This window comes from Camellia sinensis, chromosome 8 (assembly GCF_055761805.1).
Source record: "Camellia sinensis isolate YWXY chromosome 8, ASM5576180v1, whole genome shotgun sequence".
Classification (NCBI taxonomy): domain Eukaryota; kingdom Viridiplantae; phylum Streptophyta; class Magnoliopsida; order Ericales; family Theaceae; genus Camellia; species Camellia sinensis.
In genome coordinates this window covers 162631846-162650182 of record NC_138968.1, presented here as the reverse complement: position 1 = coordinate 162650182, position 18337 = coordinate 162631846, and the positions used below count along the sequence as shown (strand labels likewise).

General features: G+C 33.0%; 1 protein-coding gene and 1 long non-coding RNA gene across 3 annotated transcripts; one reads left to right on the top strand and one right to left on the bottom strand.

Annotated features, from left to right (window-relative positions):
- The first annotated feature begins 10709 nt into the window (after positions 1 to 10709).
- LOC114313610 (SNF1-related protein kinase regulatory subunit beta-2) lies at positions 10710 to 15224 on the top strand. Of its 2 annotated transcripts, none has more exons than XM_082884021.1 (5): positions 10710 to 10951; positions 11165 to 11394; positions 12210 to 12391; positions 12492 to 12654; positions 14613 to 15224. In XM_082884021.1, exons 2-5 carry the CDS (start codon positions 11167 to 11169, stop codon positions 14946 to 14948), a joined length of 909 nt encoding a protein of 302 aa, XP_082740147.1. In that variant the 5' UTR covers positions 10710 to 10951; positions 11165 to 11166; the 3' UTR covers positions 14949 to 15224. The 2 variants fall into 2 exon arrangements, with proteins under 2 accessions (XP_082740147.1, XP_082740146.1); XM_082884020.1 differs by having other exon boundaries at positions 10829 to 11055.
- On the bottom strand, positions 14514 to 17201 carry LOC114313611 (uncharacterized). The gene is made up of 3 exons (XR_014338601.1): positions 17007 to 17201; positions 16770 to 16834; positions 14514 to 14965 (listed from the first exon to the last, which is right to left on the bottom strand). It is a non-coding gene; the product is annotated as an uncharacterized LOC114313611 (long non-coding RNA).
- Between the last annotated feature and the right edge of the window lie 1136 nt (positions 17202 to 18337).

Below are 18337 nucleotides of genomic sequence, written 5' to 3'. Positions count from 1 at the left end.
CAAGAAGTTGAGAAACAAAGAGATCCCATTAGTGAAAGTTGACTGGCAAAACCATGGTGGCATATATGCCACTTGCGAAAGGGAAGATGACATGGCTAAAAGATATCCTGAACTGTTTCTATTGAATCTTGTTTTCTTCCAGAATGAAGGTAATTCGAGTTTAGAGGACTAAACTCTTTTTAAGGAGGGGAGACTGTAACAATCCTCGTCACTGATTACTGATTAACCACCGATTACTATTAAACTGAAACTGATTTTGATAAGTAATTGAATCAACTGAAATACTGAACAGACTGACTGAAATCTGAAACTGAATTGACTGAGTATATCTGTTTAATTGTATATCTATCTGTTTATCATTCAATTATCTATTCATGTTTTTGTGTTTAAAATGCGAATTGAAGGCCTTATCGGCGGTCGAACCGGAAATTGATTAGTGTTCCATGATCAATAGAATTTATGTGATTTAATGGTGTAATTATCTGAAAACTGATTAGGCTTGATTAAACTAGATTAAATTAAGCTAAATTGTATTAGGTAGACTTAATTGCCGAAATGCCACTTAGTGGCCACAGTCTCACACATTTAGAGGCTTGCATACTTTTGACACAAACACACTTCATCAACCATTTGTTGTCTACAACCGATTTTATAGAGAGAGAGTGAGAGAATTGACTTGATCTTGAGGGTTTGGCTAGAAAACTTGAAGGAATTGTTAGAGAATTGTCAAATTGAGCTCCTAGACCTTGAATACAAGACCTAAGGTAGTGTAATTACCCTCTTGTTTGTGAATTGAACTTGTTCTTACATGATTCATGTCAAATTTAGTGGATTAAGTCATGAAATAGCTTTACATGTTATTATAACTTAATTCATGCATGCATGGTTGTATTGATGAATTTTAAGTTGTTTTCATGGCAAATTGTCACATGCATGTTCATAATTAAGCTTAAGTCCATGATTTCATCTTGTTTTTGGAACAATTGGCTCACTAGAGCATTAAATTGAAGCTTTGAAATGATTTGAATTTCATGCATGTCTTGGTTGTAGCATGTTCATGAAAAATTGGTCTGAATTCGGAATTAATTGACTCACCCTTGGGCTTTGGTTTTTCAAATTGAGCTTTGTAACTTGTTTTATATTGAGTTTGGATCTGTTTTCCAGAAATTGGGCCCAAGAGGTCAAGTTTTGAGCTGTAGAATGCTTGGTTTGAGCTTGGGAGGCAAATCTGGAAATTCCAGAATTTGGCTTATTCGCTCGAGCGAAGGATTCTACGCTTGAGCGACCATTGTTTACTCTGAGGTATGCTCAAGCGAAGGAATGGTGGCTCGAGCGTAAATTGCAAGCTCTCAGATTCTTGGTGCATGCAGACGCACGCTCGAGCGAAAGAACCTACGCTTGAGCGAGGACTGTGTCTTACGCTCGAGTGAGCGTCGAGCGAGCATCGAGCGAAGATTTCCATCATCTAGCAATTTTTTCATTTTTACAGACCGCTCAAGCGAGGAAGTCCACGCTCGAGCGACCTTCCTGTTTTGACAAGCTCGCTCGAGCGAAGAAAGCCACGCTTGAGCGAGACCCCTGTTTTCTGAAAATACTTTTAAAGTGCATCTTTGCATCCTCATCCCGTCTTAAGTATTCTTAGGCCTAGTTTAAGGCATCTTAATGAGGATATAGATGTAGAACCACACCGAGGTAGTTTAGGGATTAAGTTATTAACTTTTCCAATTGTGAAACTTAGTGTGTGTTCAATCTGTTAACTGTTTAGGGTTGGCTTTCGGGGACGCGCTCTAGCTGCTTATAGCCCAGAACTCTATGAGTAACAACTGTGCAAATATATGTTCAAAATGATTATCTTCTGAACAATTGAACTGTACTGTTTCTGAATTGATTACTGTTAACTGAATGAATGAATGTCCTATATTCTGAACTGTATTGTGGCATCCTTAGCAACTACTGTTTACTGTTACTGTTACAGAGATCTCTGTCGGTTCCCTCGTTGGAACCACTACTGTTTACTGATTGATGGCCATCATTTACTGTTCGGTCTTTTAAGACCTACTATTTATTGTACTATTATGTTAATGGATGTACCACATATGATTGAATGACTGATATACTGAATCAATGAACTGTTTTCATTACTGTAAAGACATTTCATTCTTAACCTCTTTACGCATGATGTTATTCACTGGGCTTTAGCTCACTGTTTATATATATATATATGTAGGTGTTCAGGCACCAGACCGGAGCTAGGAGCGTGGGTTAGACTCCCCTTTTTGTCAAGCCAACTACTGTGCTTTACTGCGAGGTTCCGAGCCTGCCAAGCCTTGGGTTAGGAGTGTTTTAGTTCCCCCTTCTGTCTCTGTAACTGTTTTGTTTACTGTACTGTACTGTTTAATAGGGATTAAGTCCCTATTCTAAATGACTGTATATATTGTACATACTGTTTTGTCTGACTGTATATATTTGAATGAAAAGTCTTTTTGTATACAGACTGTCACAGCTCATTAGACATTGTTTATTTACTGTATTGGCTTCCGCCAGGCCCCTGTACTCTGTTTTACTGTATTACTGTTAAGCAGGCCTTCGGTAATCTCGGATTACTGGCCGGTTACAATGCTAAACCCATAGGGGCGGGTTTGGGTTGTGACAAAAATAGTCAACTCTAACTTACTAATTTTATATATTGCTTGAGTTTGTGTCGAAAATTCTCATCCTTACCCCCAATTAATTTTGTTTCTTATAGCATTGGTAAGCTAAAAAATAAATATTCGATTCAACTAATTGAAGTTCAACTATTTTATATATATATATTTGTTATCTAAATTTTGTTAAATTGTAATGCAATAGAAATAAATTTTTATCCTTTTTATTTTATCCAAATAATTTTTTTTTAAGATAATAATACATGAAGGGCCCAATTTAAAAAATTCGCCTTAGACTTCTAATAACTCAGGGCCGGCTCTGGGTCTCCCCAAAGGGGTGTCCCAAACATTTTCCCTGATTATAATATAACAATGATACATCCCTTAAATGATGGAACTGTAATAAACTCTAATAGCATGAAAAAAAAAATTAAAAAAAAAAAAAAACACAAGACACAAATATCACTATCATAGTGAGACCTACCCCGAATTAGAATTTTTTTATTAAAAACACATTCTGAATTTTATTTTTTGTAAAATTTACCTACGACTCACATATTTCACAAAAATCAAGGGTTAAAAAGTTTTTTATAACATTGTCACACAAATGACAGTGAATAATTTTTCTGTTCTTTCATGTTTGAATAGTGGGTGATGAGACATCATTAGCAAACAATTGCACATGCACATTTGCACATCATGGGCCATGGCTTATGAAGAACTTGACGTTCCAATATGACTAAATCACACCACCCTCAATTGTGCCAAAAACAAGTTGTACTACTACTACTCCTATGCTGGACCCAGGAAGCTTCTTTATTTTAGTGTATTGGAGTGGACACAAAACAAAGCTCTACATGTGAACAGCTAGTGAGAAATTTTTAAGAGGTAAATTATATTAACGGTTCTTATATTTTGAAATTTGTATCATTTTGGTCTATAATTTTTTAATTATGACATAAATGATCTTAAAATTTGAATCTTGTTCTAAATAAGGACAATTGAAAATACCATAACTCAATTTCAAAGACATTGTTGTCAATTTGATAAAATATAAACTACTTTGCTAAAAATAAATGTCAATTTTTTTTTTTAAATTTTTAAAAATTATTTATACCCACCAAAGATAAAATCATATAAAATTGATAAATCTTTTACACAATTATTTATTTATTTTTTTTACCAAATTAATTTTTATTCTGTGTTTGGATGATGATCATGTAATGGATGATTGTTTTTATTTTCATTAAATTAGTTTCTATTTTTTCAAAACTCAAATATAGCGACCACTTTGATATAATTATTAAACCAATCAATTAAATCAAAAAATTCAAAACTAAAAGTATTTCATATATTAAATATATTGATTACACATTAAAAGCCTAACAACCACACATTACATGATCATCATTCAAACATATAATAAAAATTAATTTGATAAAATAAATAAATGCGTAAAAGATTTATCAATTTTACATAATTTTATCTTTGGTGGGTATAAATAATTTTTAAAAAGTTAAAAATATTTTTTTGATATTTATTTTTGTCAAATTAGTTTATATTTTATCAAATTGATGGCTTTGTCCTTGAAATTGAGCAATAGTATCTTCAATTATTCTTATTTAGAATGAGATTAAAAATTTAAGATTAAATATATTACAATTAAAAAGTCAGGAATCAAAGTGGCACATATCTCAAATTATAAAAATTATTAGTGTAATTCAACCTTTTTGGAAAAGTTTGGCTTTAGAAGTGATACCCATTTCAAAGAGAGATGTGAGCTATTTTTGAAATCTTAAGCTAAATTTTAATGAGACCTTATTTTACTGTTCTTTAAAAAATTAGGACTTTCAACAATAATAAAAGGATTTTGAAACTTTTGGGCAAATTACATATACCCCTCAAGGTTTGGCTAAATTACAAATACCCCTGAGGTTTCGAAAATTATATCCCGCCCCTTGAGGTTTGTATTTTCATAACAATTTGCCCCCTGAGGTTTATATTTCATAACAAATTACCCCCTAATTTCTTATGCAAATATAGCATTCAGGGGGGAATTCGTAATTTCTCAAACCTCAAGAGGGTATCTGTAATTTAGCCAAACCTCGAGGGGTATATGTAATTTGCCCCAATACGAAGGCAGTACATTTGCTTTGGCATCGCCATCAAGTGATTCGTACACATCCGTGGTGTATATAGTGACTTTGAAATGAAGAAAGTCCCTAAACAGTGCAAATTTAGAAAAAAGGGGTCCTTCTGTGAGGGCTTGAGTAGGCAACTTCTGGATTTATTTCGATAATTCAAACAGTTTGTTTGTACAATCTATCGAGTATGTCACTCATATAAAAAATAAAATTAATTGAATATTAGTAATTATATAATCATGCTCTACTTATTTTTAAAAATTAAATAATTTATTATCAAAATCATATTTATCGTTTATTTTTTTAAAAAATAAATATGACTTGGTCCGTCAATCTGATTTATAATTTTGTCATTATTATATTATTTTCAATTGTGAGGTGTGGTTTTATAATATTCTTTCGTCCCAAATAGACATATGCTTGATCCTTACTATGGTGCCTGAAACAAAAAAAAATTCTAATCGGAGGTATTGAAATTAGCACTCCGACGGTTAAGTCAAATTTTGAATCAAAGAAGATAGGTTCAATATTTAGGGAATGAAGTGGATTCAGGTTAATATGCGTACCTCCCTTCTTCTGTTTACCTTATTTATATAAAGGTTTGGTGTAGGTATTTCCGATGTAGTTTGATCTTTCCTTCATCATTATCACAATGTCAGAGCCCATGCTCTTCTTAAATCTATGAAAAGAGATGGATTGGGCCCATCTTGATTGAGATAGCCTTTTGAATGGTATCTAGTATTCGGCATGGATGTTCGATTGCCGGAGTATCTCTTCGGTGTGTCACCTAGTCAGTGTAGGGATTTACTCGACTCTGATCCTATGTAATCCAGTGGGCTTGGTTGGACTTGGGCACATTAGTATTGGGTCTAAAAGTGCTCTATGTGTCGAATGTGCAATTTTTATACTCGACTCACACATCAATATATATATTTATAAAAAAATTATCCTTGCCTATCATTTTTCAAAAATGTAATAAATGATAACCAATGGGGAAAGTGATTTTCCAATGATTGATTCCAATTATGAGTCATTTGAACTATTCAATCCTCATGGTTGATTCTAAATGCAACTTAGAAAAAAAATTAAATTCTGTTATTTGGTTTCTTGTCAAAAACACAAAAAAACGTCAGAGTGTGTGTGTTTGGTGTCACAAACAATTGTCCCCATTATTACATTAATTTACTCTCCAATAGGTGGCCATCAGAGGTGGGGACTATGAAGCTGACTCCACCAGATTCTCTCCCACTGTCACATTTTCCTCCTATTTGATGCCACCATCTAACTACCAACCCTATTTTTTTAAGATTCTCTATTATTTAATTAATTATTAAACAAAGAAATTCTCCTTTTTTTTCAAACCACTTTTCCTTTTTGCCTTTACTTTACTTTTTCTTTGCTTTCTTCCTCTCTTTCTTAATATCTGACGTTTTCTTGATTTCTTGTTACTATGTTCTATAAACATCGGGTAGGCCATACACGGCCCTAAGGGGTCAAGGGCCGGCCCAATAATTAGGCTACTTAATTTATCATCAAAAACCTATTAAGATTTTTTTATATTTAAAAAGGTCTCAAGTAAGATAAAGTATTATTTTAATATTCAACTTAAAATCTTAAAAAGAGTCACTGCTATCAAGAGTTTCTTATAATTAAAACTCGTAATCATTATGAAGGTGGCCTTAAATAGTCAAGAGTTTTATGGAATTTAAACTCATAACTTGCATTTCTTAAAACGCTTATGTGACTTCAAGAAAATTTGAAATTGTAACTTAAGTTTCTTGAAATGTTTATCTAATTCCAAATGAGTAAAACACTTCACAAAATTTGAACTTATAATCTACCTTTCCTAATACGCTTATCACAATTAACTTGATATTTCTTAGCTTTTCTCTTTGAATGGCCTTTTTTCCTTCTGTGCTAAGGATTCTTTTTTTTTTTTTTTTTTTTTAAATACTGATCTCATTATATCCTCACAATGTTTTTCAAAGATCAAATGAACCCAAGAGGTGCAACTGTGAGCCTAAGATTGGCCGGCATCATTGCATTGCCTTTGAACTTGTTATTATTTGATTGGATGAACAAAAAGAGATGCCCACTTCTTCAACACTTTGTCTCTCATGGTACCACGTTTTATGCCCCCCCCCTCTCTCTCTCTCTCTCTCTCTCTCCATATCGTTGATGTGGTAAACAATTGACTAATGAAAATTCATGTGTGTTTGCCAATTGGTTTGCCATTTAGTTTTGAAAGATTTTCCCTTTTTCTTATGAAGATGAAGAATGAAAATGTTTTCATTGCCTAGTAAAGCTATAACGAAGACTGAGTTTGTAGCCTTCCATCAGCTCAATTAGTGCTAGGGGTGAGCATGGTTCGGATTGGACCGGATTGGGGTAAAATCAGAACCAATCCGTTATCTACGGTTCCTAAAAAATTGGAACCAATCCAATCCGTTTAAATCATGGAACCAATCCGAACCAATCCATTTAAATACGGATTAGATCGGTTTAGGACCACGGATTCACATAATTAAATAACAAAAAAATATGTATAACACTTTAATTTCATAAAAATATAAACATAGCGCTATATTAGTTCCACAATAGCAACATCTATTTCTATAATAGTGACATACTGTGCTAGAATTTAAACAACCATAAGAAAATTGGTTTCACCATAAGTATTTAGACCATTACAAATTAAAACTAAAAACTAACAAACAAAAGTAATAAAAGAAGATATTATACGGTTTTAAGTTTGAGTTTAGATTTTATATAGAATAAGAGAAGATACTATGGGGGATGATGTATAATAAAAATATATACTCTTTGTATACGGTACGGATCGGTTACAATCCGGAACCGTGGGATTCAATCCGGAACCAATCCGTGTACTACGGATTTTTAATTTTTCAATCCGGAACCGAACCACGGATTCAAAAAACCAATCCAAACCTATCGGATTGGACTGGATTGGATCGGATTACGGATTTCACGGATTCTTTGCTCAGCCCTAATTAGTGCAAATGAGAGAGTAATTCAACATGGTGATCAACTAGCATATAGTGTGTACATATTCCATTATAACCTCAACAAGGCCAAGGCCTCACATGAGAATACAAATAATAATATTTTTATTTTATTTTAAATATGAATATCAATATAATTTCAAAATAAAAAATGAGATTATTGAATCATTGACCTTTTCATTCTTTATCATTATTTTATTTTTATGAAAGACTTTACCATCTTCTTGTATGATTTTGAGAGATTTTTCGCTAAAGGTAGAGTATGTTATTTTTTGTTCAATTTAGATTTTAGATTTGTACCCATTATTGTATAGTTTGGGTTTGGACAAAAAAGAGAGATCCAATGCAGATTTGAGGTGTCAAATTTTTGCATTGTTATCCCTTGTGCCAAATATGACAATGTTTGACAAATTGCTATATTTTGGCAAGTTGTTTTCTTTCTTCCTTCCTTTCATAATGGGTCAAGCATGTATATAGACGGTTGATCAACAATTTATGTTAAATTTTCTCTTTTTTTTTTTGTGTGTGTAAAAAGAAAAACTGTAATACTTTAAACATAAATATGAGAAAAATACAACACTGAGGCTAATGTAGGAAAGTCATTTTTATACTATTTTCACGAGTTTCTCTCCATTTGGGTCAATGAAAATGTTAGTGTCACCACATAGCGTCCACCTGACATTTTTCATCAAATTTTAATTAGTTAGTAGTTATTGGGCCAAATTGGGAATACGTAAATACTTTAAAGACCAAAATAAAAACTAATGAATATTTGAGGGAAAAAATGTAATTTACCCTAGTATATTACTAAAATTTAAAACATTACCTTGATAAATTATTACCAATTTCACATTATACCAGTACAAAATTTAGAACCAAGAGGCACAATACCGTGTTGTGAGCATGTGGAGTGTTTTTTGAATTTATTCTAATAATCTGGACCGTTCATATTGTAGGATTCGTCAAATAGATATTCATAAAAAAAAAAAGTCAATTAAACATCTGTAACCTATAACTATAACACATTTATATTTAAAAAAATAAACAATTAGCATAATTTTAATAATTTTTTAAAAAATAATTATGGTCTGATCATGAGGCTACACATTTTTTTTCCTCAAAATTCACGAATATTTAAGGAGAAAAAATGTAATTTGCCCTGGTATATTACTAAAATTTAAAACATTACCTTGATAAATTATTACCAATTTTAGAAAACATTATACCAGTACAAAATTCAGAACTTGAAGGCACAATATCGTGTTGTAAGTCTGTGGGAGTGTTTTTTGAATTTATTCTGATAATCTGAACTGTTCATATTGTAGGGTTTGTCAAATAGATCAATCATGAAAAAAATCAAGTCAATTAGACATTTGTAACCTATAACAAGAACACAATTATATTTAAAAAAAGGGCAAATTATAAACACCCCCACGAGGTTTAGTGAATATACAAATTCTCCCCTGAGGTTTGAGAAATTATAAATTGCTCCCTGAAGGTCAAATTTGCATAACAAATTAGGGGGGAATCTGTATGAAAATAAAAACCTCAGGGGCAATTTGTTATGGAAATATAAACCTCAGGGGACGGGATGCAATTTCTCAAACCTCAGGGAGGAATCTGTATTTTCACCAAACCTCGAGAGGAGTGTTTGTAATTTGCCCATAAAAAAATAAACGGTTAACATAATTTTAATAATTTTTTAAAAAACAATTATGATTCAATCATGGGTTACGTATGTTGATTAATTTTATTTTTTATATAAATTATATACTTAAAAAACGTTACAATTTTAACGATTTAAATTATCAAAATAAAATTGATTCAAACCTTAATGTCATCGTTACAAGGGTGTGATGTTACAACACTTGGCATTACAAGTCCACCTATAGAATGCTTCTAATGTTAATGCGAGTCCTAACAAAAATGATTTAAAGCTCTAATTTTGGAGTTCGAGGAAGAGCTCTAATGATGGAACCTACCATGTAATGTGATGTTTATGTTTGTTTATTTGTTTATTTGTTTATTTATTTATTTTTTGTGCTATGCCATCACTATAGCTCAAATTAGAGCCCTAGTTTTAGAACTTTTAATTACTACTCCAAGCCCTAATTACATTATCGAAAGCAATAATGATACATAACTTTAATATTAGAGTTCTAAATGGAGCTCTAGTGAGGTCGAAAAAGGAGAGATAGAGAGAGGAGTGTCGGCTTCACTGTCATATGGATACTGTCTACATCATTAGAGCTGTATTAAACCTCTCAAACATCGTTGGGTAAATTACAAATACATCTCTTGAGGTTTGCTTAAAATACGAATTCCCTCGTGTGGTTTGGAAAATAACAAATATCTCCCTGTCAGAATTTTTTATTTAACAAAATTAATTAAAAAAATAAAATTTCTAACTGTTCACCTATACAATAATAAAATTATCTGAATTATTAATTAAAATAAAATTTTAACATTATTAAAAATTGTTAATTAATTTGATGATTTATTAATAAAAAGACATATTTGTAGAAACCTTAGAGGGTATAATGTAATTTTTAAAATCACAAGAAATAATTTATAATTTAAATAAACTTTAAGGAGTGTATTTATAATTTACCCAACATTATTCTATCGAAACATAGAGGATTTTAACTCAAATTAATTGCTTTTAAAAAATTGCACTAATCCTCACCGCAGACAACTTCATACTCTTCAAACTAATAATACAATGCCACGTCATAATTTCAAGGTTATAATAGACCTTTCAAATCAAGATCAAGGCTAAGAATGTAATTTCAAAGTGATAGGTAGGTACAGAGTGAGGTGACGTGGCAGTGGGTGATTGGGTAAATGCATAGATAGAACAGAAGAGAAACTATAAGCTAAAAGTGTGTGGTTAATGATGGCAAAGCAACATTCCCTTTTAAACCAACATCATTAGTCCACCAAAGGATCTTCCAAACTCATCGGAGAATAAAATCACTTTTTCATTATTCATCAGTTGCTTCCTTTTGCTAAACTAGAGAGCGAAAAACAGTTTGAGAGAGAGAGAGAGAGATAGAGAGGACAAATAAAGCTTTCCATCAATCAACACAAAAGCTGCAAAAAATCATTTTTTACCTGCCCTCCATTCAGTTAATTCTGGGTGGGTGGTTTTCTTTTCTTTTCTTTTCTTTTCTTTAATGTTTTTTTGTTCTGGGTCTTTGCAATTTTTATTTATAGAGAGAGACATGTCACTAAACCCCAAAGGTTTTTACTATCTTGGCTTTTGCTTTTGTTTCACTGGTTTGCTATATATATGTGTGTTGATTTTGATTTTGATTATCTATTGTATAACTGAGTTTTCAATATTTTGCAGTAATGGGTAATGTTAGTGGGAGGAAAGATGAGGAGGCTGGGTGTTCATCTGGAACCAAGCATGAAGAGGGTGAAGAAGAAGAAGAAGAAGAATATATGATGGAGTATGCACATGGTGGGGGTGGGGCGCGCGTTAGCTATCATGCGCATGGCCCTTTTCCAGAGTCCATGGTTCAGTCCCCTCCTCATAGCCCTAGGGCTTACCACTCTCCTTTGATGTTCACTCCACAGGTTTGGTTCATATTATATATACACAACAACACACATAAGAAATATATATATATATATATATATATATATTTTTATATGTATATGCATTCTCAAGATTTGTTTTTCTTTTACATAGAAGGTTTGGGTCAATGAGTATATTTGTTTTGGGACAAGAGAGAGAAAACAATACTCAACAAAGTGATTTTTTTTTTTTTTTTTTTTTTTTGGCATTTGTTTGGTGTATGTGTTTTGAAGTTGTGAAATTTTATTGGGAATCCATTTGGGTTGTTTTATTGGAGTTGTTTTTGGCAAGCATCTGTTCTCTTCCACCACACTCACTATTTTTTTGATAGAAGTCCTAAAAAAAGAGCTATATCTTAATTTTTGCAAGTCCTCTCTTCGCCCATGTTCTTCAAAGAAAAGGTAAGAACAGTGGTTATTCTGGGTCTGATGAAGTTGTACAAGTGATTGATAAGTTAAAAATAAAAGGGCAATTCAAGTGCACGAGTCTCTCTCGTCACTACGGGGTCTGGGGAGAGTCAGATGCACACAATCTTACCCCGAATAGAGAGACTTTGTTTCATTATTCTTTGGAGACATGTCATGTTATTTGTTAATATGGTGTATGTTGGTCCCGTTTCATAACCCACAGCATTAGGCTCAATTGAGGTTTGATTGTACAATCTAATCAGCAAATATGCTTGCTCCAATAGAATCTTCAATTTTTGTGGAATTTTGGAATTAGACTGTGACTGTGAGTCTGCATTGAAGCCGGTTTTATGAAACACCCTTGGGTACAAGCATTCATTTATATGAAACTCCATGTTTATGTTCAGGTGCCCGTAAATCCTGTACAAAGGCCTGATGAGATGATGCAAATCCAAAGTAATGCATCGAACCAAAATGCAACTCAGAATTATGATTTGCTTTCTGAGACGTTAATACCAACAATGATCATGTGGAGATACCATGGAAAGGAAGTAGCCATTGAGGGTTCATGGAATAACTGGAAGACAAGGTATAAGATCTGTTTTAAGTTTCTTCTTTTTGTATTCTGTCTGAATTTTACGCTTTCCAAGACAATATGCTATAATCAACAATTAACTGTTTTCTACCAGAGATTTCCTACAAAAAACAGACAATGACTTCGCGATTATCAAAGTGCTCCCATCAGGTGTTTACCACTTGCGGTTTATTGTTGATGGACAATGGAGGCATTCTCCAGACTTGCCACAAGAGCGCGATGATTTGGGGAATATTTTTAATGTTTTGGATTTACAGGTAAATTTGTCTTTTTTTATTTTTATTTTTTTTATTTACTTCCATACAATATATAGATATATCAATCCCATGAACTGTTGTTGTCTGAGGAGAATGTTTTTCTTTTACTCTCTGTTTTCTTGTTGCTAAAAACACTTTCTGAAACATAGAAAGCAGACCCTCAATGTATTATATTTAGAAAAGTATGTTTTATTGTTTTTCCATATACATGGCCAGTGCGCATCTCTGACTCGGCCTCATATCCATTAAACTTGTTCCCTTATTTCATATGTAGTTTCTACTGATGTGAAAATATTTATGCTGGGCATCCTTTTCTTTTTTGAGTGGCCAAAGCAAATATGCTTTAGAGACATCAGAGAAACTATTTGCACAAAATAAAAGTAGCTTGGATGTCTAAATTAGAGCATAAACAGTAATTAAAATCAAATGTCTCTCATTTTTATGTGATAAAAAACTTCCCCAAGTTGCTGATATCAGTATTTTGTGTCTGTATCATGCTGATACAAATACAAAATATTTCAACAGTCTTTGGATGTAATACCTTCCACAGAACAATAGTCCGATCCTTATGGTAAACTCTTTAACCTTTCAGCAAAATAGCTTCATCAAGATGGACATAATTTATTTATTTTTTTGGATGATGTACAAACTTAGCACTGGATAACTGGCAATAAGGTTTAAAGATAAATGGTATTCTTTTCATTGTTGCTGCATTTTGTTTTCATCTCATAAGATCTATGATTTTTCGTGCTCGTGTTATTTCTTTAGCTTCCAGAATTTTCAAGAATTTACTTGCTGCTGATGTAACACTCGTTACTTCGCAACTGATGCTGTCCAAAAACTATGTATCTGTTTGTGCTACCTTTTGTAAGCAACATTACTTACAATATCAATACCATCATTTTGTTGCCAAAAAGGTAACCTTATGAGATTGACCTTAAGAGGCTTTTCTATCTGATACTCAGTAAATACATAACTGATGACTTCCTGTTTCCTATTGTTCGGTTTCTGATGAGAATTAGTCAATATCTTCTTACTAAAAAGTATTTATTGGCATTGCATCTCTTTCAATCAGATTACAGGAAGGCCTCAAAGAAACATTCTAACAAGAAACATTCTAACCTTCAATTATTCTACTATTAACAGTTGAAACCTATAATTGTCAAAAAGGTTTTTGATGCCTTAACATGAGGCTTGAAAATTCATATGGCACATGCCTTGTATTATAGACTTGCATCACTGTAATTAGCCAATAGCCCCTCGTACTCTGCCCATATGTATAAGATCACACCCAAGCTTGGCTTGTCCGATGGTGACTACTCCTTAGACAAGTTTAATACTCAGTTTTCAATTTTCATATACTTTTTAAAATTGTTCTAATTCAAATAAACTACGGACTATGTGCCACCCCTTGCAGATTAGGCTATAAAAAATAAAAATAAAAAGTTTCCGTCATTTACAAACTACTGGCTCAAGTAACTTAAGAAAGCTTCATTCGGTTTCCAAGACAAAATAAATAAATAAGTAATTGGTTTTGAAATTTTTAATGTTAACAATCGACCTTGAGCGTAAAAACTGTCATCCTCAAGTTTTCTCACACTTGAGCCGCTATTTTGGCACTAGTGATTAGAGTTGCCTTCAAGTCTAAAAAATCTTGCATAGTGGTGATGTCAGTCTTCTTTGTTTGGAGGTTATGCACAACAACTGGACCGACCATTTATTTATTTTTGGAGTTGTTCATCTCCTCACGTCCATTTCTAAATGGATTTTAAGCAGGAATTTATACACACCATTCTTAACTAATCTAATGCAGTGTCATCAATTTATGTCACACTTCATGACAGGGACACTTAAACAATAATGGAATATGAATGAAATGCTCTTGGAATAAAGTTTTAGCTTTTGGTTATCTGATTACATCAATAATCAGATTACAAATTCACCAATTTATTCTGCAGGATTTTGTTCCAGAAGTCGTTAATAACAATTCCGAGTTGGAGTCTCCTTCTTCCCCTTTTTCTAGCTATAACAACTTACCCTTCAGTTTAGAAGATTTTAATGAAAAATTGCCTGAATTGCCTCCGCTACTGCAACAATCACCACTCGATCAATCATCATCCTCAAGGGACAGTACCGAGTTTCTGGAGAAGCCTTTAGCTGCAGTGTTGAATCATCTATACATTCAGAAAGGGCGCACGGGCGAATCTTTGGTGGCACTTAATTCCACTCATCGCTTTCGCACAAAATACGTGACGGTAGTACTTTACAAGCCACTGAAGAAGGCAAAGAAATGAAATACTTCCCCAAATTCCTGGATTTTGAAATATAGATATGATATTATTAGGAAAATTGTTATATGCCGATTGTATTAATTGCTTAGAAGAAAGGCTAATGCAGGAAAAAAATAGGATTTTTGCCATATAAACCTATTTATGGGTATTTCTATTCATTTTGGATATGATAATTTACTCCTCTTCTTGCATCAGTGGGATTGTAATTTATTGACTTCACTGCGGAAAAAAAATTTGAATCTGTAAAGATTGGATTCACACTGATAACTTTATGCCCCATACTCGTTTCTTGTGTGATTCTCTGGAGCTGATGGCACTACATATTGTCTTCAATTTTGTTCTTGGCTCAGAAATCTATAATCGTCTTACTGGACAGATTGTTGGATGTTGAATTCTTTTGAAATTTATGCTTAAATGTTCAATTTTATATTTTTCTATTTTAGTTTTGGCATGTTGTGTGAGATTTTTGTTGGAATCAAATGTCGGACATAGACAGCACTGAACTTTACTTGACCGACAATCCCATCTTTGGTTTAGTAGATCTGGTTAGTTGTAAAATAACTTGTAATCAATTGAACCATCTGATACACTCTAAAGTGAGCTTTGTTTTCCATTTGAAAACTCAAACAATGGGGAAAATTTAGGGCTATTTGTAGATTGAGTTAGAACAACATGGATTACGTTCAAGAAATGCATTTTAGCTCAAATCTTGATCGGTTCTTATAGATGAACACAAATCATGAATCTTTATTTATTAGAAGTACATATTAGAACATTTTAATGGGAATTCACGACTCATATAACCCGTCTTGAATATCTTACCAAAGGAAAACTGTCTCAACAGTTGGATGCTGCCAGCCAATGCCAATGGTAATCTCAAATTTTATATGGAGATTGTTAAATCCACTGCCTTTTAGTAATCACCCTTTAAGTTTGTACCAAGTTATTACCTCATACAGTGTGGAAAAAGAGAAAAAATCCTAATAAGCAAGCATATCAATGATTTTCATTATGACTATGCCAGCTGTCAGTTTGATTTCATTTTTTTTTTTTTTACTATTCAATATGAGCATATTCTAATTTCTTTTTTGGGGAACATCGGAAAGAAAGCATATACTAATTTCAAGATGCTCTCAAAGTGAATGGAGAATATGATCAAAATTTAATCATTGAAATCATCTAACTAAATGATATAACTAATGAGAAAGGAGCCCCTTCCCTTTTCCCCTGCTGTCTTCCAATACCTGCACTTAGTGAAAGCCTTTTTGTTGGTGATTGATAACTCCCATTGTTGTGTCATTAACATGATAGCAATAACATGTTTTTATAATGATCCTACAAATAAATAGCAATTTAATTAGCATTTTTGAAGTAATTGCCTAGTTTTTAAGAGTTCATATCAATGTATTCTTTGATTTTGAAAGTAAGGAAGGTTTCTTGGAAATGCTAACGTAACTGTGGCTGGTGTTAATCTCTGTCTTTGTTTTTTGATCGGCAACAACAAGAAGAGAACAAAAGAAACGACACCTCAGTCTAACACAATCACATATTACCCTTCAATCTCTAGAGATCAAGCAAAAAAGGAATCCCTCGAAAAGGGGAAGACACTAGGCTCAAAAAGATGACAAATAGCAAACTCTGTCCCATAAAGAACCAATGCCCTCAGTCTTATCCTCGGAAATTCTCATGTTTCGATTGAAGGGGAATATAGGAGAAGGAAAAGTTTCATCATGTAACACTGAGACTCAAACTGATCCATCAGACAAACCCTGAGGTCTTGGAGCTAGCTTTAATCAAGAAAACAAGAATGTTAGAAAGTCTTACTGTTCTGGTTCTTTTTCTCTAGTCATGAATTTATTCTTCCCTCCCTGCTTCTCACTCTCCCCCACCTAATAGCATCAAAAACCCTTTTATCAAATCATCTCACTGCAGCCTTACCTTGGCACCAAAATCAAAACAGGAAGGTATATGAAGTACACATTTACAACTGTGTGTGTATGTCTGTGTGGAAAGAAGAGTAAATCTTAACATGGTGAGTAAAATATAGGAGGACACTTGAACCTAATTTTGCATGGACTGATGAAATCTTGTTTTTTGGCACTGATGAGAGAAGAGCAGATAGCTACTTTGGCTGCCACTGTTACAGAAACTGTATGCCCTATGTGTTCATCATCCCTACTTTGGCTGCCATTGTTACAGAGCAAATCTTGCTTTGTTTTTGGATATGGTTGTTGTGGCATTGATATGTACTAGTCTAGATATTATAAACCTCATCTATCCACTTAAACATTTGAACAACATGCCCCAAATGGCCCACTTTGCCCATAGATATGTGGTACTGAGCCATCATTTTTAGATGTAATGTAAAAAGTCAAATAGACCAACTTTGGAGAGGTATGCTGGGGAGTTAACTCAATCCCAATGCACGAGTTTTTCATTACTATGGGTTCTAAAGAGGATTAGATGTACTTAGACTTTCCCGCATGCGAAGAGACAGTTTTGAGACCAATTTTTGGTAAAAGAAAGTGCCACTTGTAATGAATTGATTGGTCCCATGATATGGTGGAACTGACATTATGCTTGAGCACTTTAAAACAATGATGCCATGTCATGCCATCACTCCACCTTTCATAAACACTAATACTGTGTTTGGTTTGGGGATTTAAGAAGGGATTTAGAAAGGGAAAGGGAAAAAGTGTGTGAAACTATGTGAAATATAGACATGTTTTATTCATATTTCACCTACCTTTTTCATTTTCCTTTCCAAATCCCTCCCCAAATCCCCCAACCAAACACAGTATAAGTAAAATTGATTGTGGTTCACACTTCTTCCATTTATATATCCTCTCTTTTCTCTTTTCTTTTTTTTTCTTTTTTTCCCCCTCTTTTCCTCATGCCAATCTTTGACTTGTATTTTCTTGACAGTTTGACAGAAGAAAAAAGCAAGGTAGAAAGTAAAATGGGGAATTTACAAAAGTTGAAATGTTAAAAAGTTTTACGTAAATAAAAGTTTTGCACTATTGACTTGACTATTGTATTGATCTTATTAAATCACCATTTTCTTTGCAATATCATACTCAATATTAACTGGCAGTTTATTTTTATTTATTTTTTATTTTTAAAGATTCAAAACTGATTTGAGACCTCCCGATGCTCTCATTGAAGATTAAAGCCTCGTTTGGGAACAGGCTAATTTAGTAACTTTTTAGCTAAAATATGAGCTAAAAAAAACTAGTATGTTTAGGATGACTTTTTGACTTTTTACGAAAAGATGTGTAAAAAATAGAGAGAAAAGAGAATCTTTGACTTTTTGGTATGAGTTGTTGACTTTTTAACTAATTTAATAATTTTTTGATTTTTTAACTAAAAGAAAGGGTTCCCAAACGAAGCCT